Here is a 7,633-nt window from a genome sequence, read left to right as displayed (position 1 = left end):
ACGGTTTCAGCCCCAACCGAAATGCCTTACCCGGGATTGAATTGAGGTCCCCAGTTGTCAGGTGCTTAACTATGAGGTTGATGCCAGTTGCGCAACATGGATATTCCCACAACAATAACAGTGTAATTACAACTGAAATGAAGTCTAAATATGACGAAATTTACCAAGAGTAACAACTTGTTAGGAACGGACTGTTTCCCTCGCACACAGGTCCTACAGGATGGGGAACGTCCACTCAGAAGAAGAGAAGACACCGCTGGATGTCACTGATGTAGACGACCCGCAGGACAAGGATTTTAGAAACTATGACTTCCCATTCGAGAACCTGGTTATAGAGGGTGGTGGGGCCAGAGGAGTGGCTTATGTTGGGGCTCTGCGGGTAAATATCATCTTGTTTCTGCTAAAAGTTACATGCAGAATATCTCAACCAGAGTTTTCCAGAGGTTAAACAAGACAACAATGTACTTGTTGCTGTATGTCTTTTGTCTATCTTCAAGCGATTTTCAAGAGATTTTCAATTTTAGTCTGCTCTCATATCCGACATTATTATCCAAGCTGTCATACCTAACACACCTTTATAATACAGACACCCCATACGTACCTGGACGTCGTTCTGCTCCTGTTCGACGTGCTTCGCAACAAGAGCACGTTAATCGTTCAACTTTGTATATATACATTGTGCATTTTATATATAAGTTATATTTTGTTTCCGATTATCACTGTACATACCATTTTTGATTCTTATTATTTACTTGAATGTGTATTGTATATAAGTTATAGTTTGTTTCCGATTAGCCCTGTATATACCATTGTTGACTCTTATTATTTACTTGTATTGTGTATTTTGTTTCGGGGAGACAACTTGCAGAGGTGTTATCACCTGTTTTGTCTCCCCACCATTTTTATATGGGAAGTGTAATAAACAAACAAAACAAATAAACAACAGCCTTTTATATTCCCTATTCTCAGGTCCTGGAGTCTGCCGGAATCCTCCAGAACATCAAAAGAGTTTCCGGTGTGAGTGCGGGAGCCATCACTGCGACGTTCGTGGCGCTGGGACTCAGCTGTGCGGATGTGGCAGAGCAGGCTGGGGTGGATCTGGGCAAGATCCTCATCTCCGGTATTACGTTGTGCCCTGAACCACTATTTACAAGTTTAAAACTTGGTTGCGGTAGGAGGAACTGCCGTTGTTGATTGCACACTTACTCACTACGATCCCATTCCACTACTAGACAGCAATCGATCCATACACCCCTGTGCAGTATCTAACATAGACCACATCCGCCCAGAATGTCTCTCACAATGGTTATATATTGTTGAGGATATACTGTCACTCGTTCACCCTGCCCATTTTAGTGCCCATTGACGTAGGTTTTCTTGCTGTTTCAGCAACATGGCACATTTTTTTACAGGGAGAGGTTTTAACGTGCTCGAAGTACCTCCTTAAACATGGGAATCTCTCATATTACGTCTCTACCGAAAGACAGGCGAAGCCCCAACCGAGATGCCTTTCCCATGTTTGAACGTCGTGGGACCGCGTAGCACAATGGTATTGTGTACGGCCCGTGACCGAGAGGTTGCGGGGTTCGAATCCAGCTGCGTGTCACCGATCTTGTGTTCTTGGGAAAGGCACTTTACACGACTTTCCTCACTTTACTCAGGTGAAATGAGTACCTAGCTTCGGCTAGGGCCGCCTTCTGATGGAGGTCCCGTGTGGTCTCCCATCTAATGCTACCAGTTGAGCTACATGGACATACCAACTTTAATCACCTGTACAAATGTACATGTCTATACAGGAGGCTACCTACAGACCATGGTCAAACCCGTCAATCTGTACAGGCGGTATGGCTGGGAAACTGGAGACGGGTTCTACACGTTCTTTGGAAGCATCCTGGAGAAGTTCACACGCAAGGATGGCCGCCCCGGGAACCCAGATATCACCTTCAAGCAGGTATCGATATGGTTGTTGTGGCATATAGATATAATGTCTTTTTCTGGTTGGAATGACCACTATGGTGAGAAATACTTAGGATTAGCCAGTCTATTACCACTGACTTCTTGCTGCTTTTGTTTGTTTGTCTATTCACACAAAACCATAACCAGTGAGGTAGTCAAATGAAACAAACAGCCTTGTGTTTCAGCTGTACAAGATGAGTGGGATAGAACTCTGCATTGTGGTAACGAACTTGGACCAGATGACAGAGGAATACTGCCACGTCAAGACCACCCCGAACCTCCCCATCCGCAAGGCTGTCAGGATGTCCATGTCCATTCCAGGTTTGGGCTTCGTTTTGTTGTTATCAGATGTCAAATTCTCACCAAATATACATGTGGATCCGCCCAAAGATCTAAGAATGCCATGCTACTAGCTGCCATGGGCTTTGTGTGAAAAAAAGATTTACATCGATTGAGTAAAAGATAATTCTTTGGCTATAAAGTAATCCTTAAGAATATATAGTCTTTCTTCTGAAAAGAATTTTATCAGGTTGTTAGAATAAAGCTTTCACAATCAGTAGGTACTTACTTGGCTTACGTTTCGATGTCTCTCAGACATCTTTCTCAGAGCTTCTGACTGGAGTTCTGCTTCTCGCCGCCTATAAGTAGCCGATGTAGGTGGCGCTTTTGCGGCAAGAAAACAATCCCGAAGCAGAAGCAGAAGTCCAATCCAGAAGCTCCGACGAAGATGTCTGAGAGACATCGAAACGTAAGCCAAGTAAGTAACTACTAGTACTAGTCGTGAAAATGAATTCTCCTATATCCTATATAGTCTTTGATTGTATTTGACCAGGACTGTTCCAGCCAGTGTTGACTGACTACCATGGAAACAAGGAGTTCTACGTTGACGGGGGTGTGGTCTGTAACTACCCACTTCACTCCTTCGATGGTGGGTACATCCCATGTAGTTGTGTGACTCAAAATACACCCGACCTCAATCTGTCTTAGAAGTAAGGCGTAAGGTAACGTTACATCATTCTCATAATTACACTGGGTACCATTGTACCGACACATGAGAGAACAAAACACGAATCTAAAGTGATTTAAAGAGATGTACCAATGCAGCATCCTAAGACAAATACACTTCCGATATTTAGGTGTTCAAGACAATTTTGAGAAGGCCTCTTGTATATCTATCTATACCAATGTTATTTATGTGGCGGTATTATGGAACCGGTGGAGTTATCAGATCTGATGCTAGCTCTAATTGTAACAGCACGATGAAAAAATACCCTTTAAATCTGGTGATACAACACAGCTTGGCTGTTGACGATGAATCTGTAATTGTCTGAGGTCTTTTTTTTAAAGATCCTGTGAATCTGCTTGTTGTCTAGGTTGGTGGCTGTCCATGGGGGAAGAAGATTCGTTCTTCCACAGACTGGATGACCTTGCCCACCTCAGTCGGAGCTTCCACCGTTCTAACCGCTTCGAGCCTGTCAACCCGAAAACGATCGGACTCATGCTGGTACGTGTCAATGTACATTCACTTGTTTAGTGTTACATACTAAGAAGCTGCGACATGGATGCTTGCTGCCTGAGGAGAGTTGTATTGCCTTTTGTCAACAGGGCCTAAGCCCTTTGTAATGACCATAAACTGATAATCATTGTATCATTATCATTAGTTATTGGATAGTGCCGACGTCTCGCGGTGGAAGCCGAGTGCTTGCAAATGAGCATCACTTCAAAAGGCATCACTCCCCTCAACCCCCCGCTCTGTCCACCCCTCCTGCCCACACTGCAGGGTTGAAACAAATCTTGCTCCTAGGAGCTGTGGTTTTCTCCAAATGTTATTCCATTTTGAGACATCAGCACTGCCTTAGGTTGCGTTAGCTGATCACGTCATTTCGGATAACCAATGATCGCGAAGTATGAATAGAGGGTCTTTACGATATTTATGATTTTGGTATGTCTTTTATGTCTCTTTCTAAGTATTCCGAAGACGACACTGAGCAGTACCAGCAAGTTCTCTGTGATCGTCTGACGCAGGAGGAAAGACTGTATGAGAAGAAGAGGCCTGACACTGAGGCAGCAAGGTGAGAAACACTTTCTTTTGCTATACAAGAATACTATGTAAAGATACTCCATGTTCCATGTTTTATTAGGTAAGAAATCTTAAGTAAATACTGATATAGAAACAAAATGTGTCAATGTATACAGGGCGTACCAAGACAAGAAGACTGTTGAAACAGTCGAGGCCATGGAGAACAGGAAGAAAATCCGGGGCCTCATCGACAAGTTTCTGACCAGTCTAAAGGGCCAAAACAAAGACCACACATCGACTGTTAGTAGGGAGGAGCTGCACAGGGCTTTTGCAGAGGTATCATGGTGATGCATTTACAAGTCTGTGAAGACCATGATGTCACAATACTTTTATGTACGTGATACGTATTCTGCGTGCACCCAGGATAACAACTAACGTTGTAATAACATATCTGGGCACGGCGTAAATATATCCCAACTGTACTGTAATGCACCCTATGACTGACTGACTGACTGACTAGTAAAGAATAATTCACTTAGCTCGCAGAGCTCGATCGGAGACCTCAATCTGCGGCAACGTGACCTGTTTAAGGGCAACCTAGCTTTTGGCTAAGAATGCCCACGATAAGAAGTATTTCGAACCTTATGATATTCATTTAAATGTCAATATATCATTTATATAGTATTTTTCATTCATTCATTCATTATTCATTACCTATAACAAAATAAAGAAACGTGAAGAAATAATTAGCATGGTCGTCTAGCGCACGGTGTCATTTGACAGATGTTTCGTGTCTGGTGACATATCTTCTACCACAGGCAGGAAACAACTCTCTGACTGATAAAGAAAAGGAGAAGCTCTTTGGGGAAGCATACTCCGTAGACCAACTCTTCGATCAAATGGACGCTAACAAAGATGGAGAGGTCTGGGATGTTCAAATTAGATTTTTCATACATACATATTTCTCATATTTTTGTTGCATATGTACATTGCAACCAGAGAAAACTTAAACTTTAGCCAAAGCTTTAACCAAAGTTTGTACGAATTTCTGAGATATGAGATCTGTCTATTTCTAGCAACTGGCTTTTTAATATTATTCATATTCACTGAAATGGTTCCTTTTTCTATTAAGCTGACCTTCCAGGAGGTTCATGAGTTCTTCACCAACAGAGGCTTCAGCTGGCTGACCCGGAGTATGGAAGAGAAGAGAGCGCACGTCTCCAGTCTCACGAACTACACCCTGAAGTACATGGATCTCCTCGGAGTTCTCGGGAAAAAAGTGTACAACAAGGTGCGTGGAGAAACTTAGGCAACTCGTAGTCTAGAATCCTTGGAATAAATCATTATAACGTTACGAACTATATGAAGGAACATTGTAAGTAGCGTTTGACTTTGAATCTGTCATTGTCTGAAATGTTCTCATTGATGCAGAGATGGATGCAAACATTCAGCATTGTGGGTTGTTGTTCCTTTATGATTGCAATCAATGACAATTTTGGTAGTCTTTTGAAATTTATGATAACCAGTCCGTGATAAAAGATGCAAAAACCGCACGTTCTGCTGGAGTACCGAGGCCAGCCACCAGGGGCCTAAAGGCTACCTTGAACTCCAGGTCTTTAATACACGCGTATCAAATCTAATCACAATCCATTACGACGTACTTAGCTTTTGCTCCGGATACACAAACGTGACTCTCTGCCACCTTAGTCTCTTGAACAGTCAATTGGTCGTTTAGTCATGAATGAATACACACATTGGCAATATATGTGGTTAATATTGTATTGCACTCCAGCCAACATTACTATATGACAACCATCTTTCCCTGTTATCAAACTGACTGCAATCCATGTTTAACTTTGTCTCAGGTTGACGACATGGAGAGGACCATTGGAGTGGACAGTGACTACGTGAAGACAACAGACTTTCAGCTGGAGGACGAGGATAAGATGTTCCTCTTTCAGGTAAATTTAACAACATTGCTTTTCTTACCTTCACAGAAGGGAAACATAATGTTTTGGTCAATTGCTTCTTATTCTTAACGTTCCAAACACATAAGGTCAAAGTCCTGGACCAGATTGATGTCACCATGGCCACTGGTAGTAGCCAGACGCCCAGTGGTGTTCGATTACATTGTGTAGCAAGTAGCAGGAGAGAGCTGGAGGGCTGGAGGGTCATCATATACATATGACTGTTTGAGTACGATCCAGTATTTCAGGTAAGAATGCGTGAAGATAAACATTATGTATTTGCTCGCAAATGTTGCTTTTCCAGTTCGTATATTCGTCCCAACATAAGCATGCGCAGTTGCCGTGCTACATGTTCTGATAAGAGAATCTATTAACATCTCCTAAGAGAATTTCGTATGAGACGATAAACTTTTTCTCTCCACGGACAGCGAGGAGCCACCGGCGCTCGAGCGTTCCTGCGGACGTACATCGCAAAGAACAACATGAAGCCTGCAAAATCCTCCGGGAAACGGCGCTGGAAGAACCTACAGCGTCACGTGCTGTTCGCCCCGCGGCCGAGAAAAGTTGCCAAGCCGGAGAGCCCAGCTAGTAACAATATCTAAGTTTGTGTGGAAGTGCATACTAGTATGGCATGGCCTAGAACACCATCGGTATTGTTATGACGACAGATGGTTGTATTTGAATCGATTCTCTTATTATTTCGGATGTAACGACCCATGGCAACATATTGCACAAGTTATCTACATTCTTATCGAAGGGTTTCTGTAGTGGCAATGAGAATTTAACAAGCGTTTCTTGACCTTGCTGCTGGTGTTGTATTTCTGTAGTTTTATACGCTATTGCCGTTTTGTCACAGACGCTTGGGGAAAATAGCTTTCTTGACTTTTTTTCATTTGATATTATTTGCTTTTATAATTGTTCAGTTATTGTTCTTATTTCATTATCTTAAGCGTATTTCCAAATATAGTTATACATATGTGAATGAAGTAGGTGTAAAAACAGTAGTATATATTCATACTTATCACTGTAATCTTGCTTTGCCAATATTTTTACTTAAAAAAAACTGCCATGCTCTTTAATCAAGTGTAGCAAGCGATAATGAACTATGTATCTTCTACTTGCACTTTGATTTACATGTTTGCCGTCTATTCGCTCAATCAGAAAGAAAACACCGCAGAAAAATCAGTAATTGATGTATTTTTGCCAATTTTGGTGTTTGCAGTTTGTCTTGTGTTCAGACACTGAGTTGTTGAGGTGGACACAATTATTTTGTCATGTATTCGAACTCATTTGGGATCTTTATAATCATGGTTGCCAAATTCGTTAAGAGAACTTTTAGATTGCAGTTCAACGGTCGCTTTGTAAAATCGCCTCGTGACGGCCAGACGTGGTACTACAGGTTACTGTGAATGAGTTCCGAAACGGTGCGTTTTTACTTGAATGAGGTTTAAACTTGTGTATCTTTTGTCCTACTAAACAATGTACATCGTTTGGCATATCACTTTCTGCGCATGATATAGGCAGATGTACTGGAGTACCACGTGTCTGTTATGGGTCAGTGTACTAACAACGAACCTACGTACATAAAGACCCAAGTTGTAACTTTACCGTTTCAAAAAGTAAGACAAAGTTTCAACTACCTACACTTTGTGCTTTGTAGCCGTGTGTTGTATAAAAACTTTAAACGTGA

General features: G+C 42.1%; 1 protein-coding gene across 1 annotated transcript in view; it reads left to right on the top strand.

Moving 5' to 3' along the window:
- Positions 1–7,633, top strand: part of LOC118415377 — an 8,740-nt gene extending 1,107 nt beyond the window's left edge. The window contains exons 2-13 of the mRNA XM_035819938.1: positions 211–379; positions 970–1,120; positions 1,797–1,951; positions 2,142–2,277; positions 2,789–2,884; positions 3,330–3,460; positions 3,925–4,028; positions 4,153–4,312; positions 4,795–4,899; positions 5,109–5,267; positions 5,842–5,937; positions 6,372–7,633. Coding sequence (XP_035675831.1) covers positions 221–379; positions 970–1,120; positions 1,797–1,951; positions 2,142–2,277; positions 2,789–2,884; positions 3,330–3,460; positions 3,925–4,028; positions 4,153–4,312; positions 4,795–4,899; positions 5,109–5,267; positions 5,842–5,937; positions 6,372–6,545 — 1,626 coding nt within the window. The 5' untranslated portion in view covers positions 211–220 and the 3' untranslated portion in view covers positions 6,546–7,633. The remainder of the gene's footprint in view (positions 1–210; positions 380–969; positions 1,121–1,796; positions 1,952–2,141; positions 2,278–2,788; positions 2,885–3,329; positions 3,461–3,924; positions 4,029–4,152; positions 4,313–4,794; positions 4,900–5,108; positions 5,268–5,841; positions 5,938–6,371) is intronic.

This window comes from Branchiostoma floridae, chromosome 5 (assembly GCF_000003815.2).
Source record: "Branchiostoma floridae strain S238N-H82 chromosome 5, Bfl_VNyyK, whole genome shotgun sequence".
In the NCBI taxonomy this organism is placed as follows: Eukaryota; Metazoa; Chordata; class Leptocardii; order Amphioxiformes; family Branchiostomatidae; genus Branchiostoma; species Branchiostoma floridae.
The sequence above is the reverse complement of the archived record's forward strand: the minus strand, read 5'-3'. Positions and strand labels throughout refer to the sequence as shown.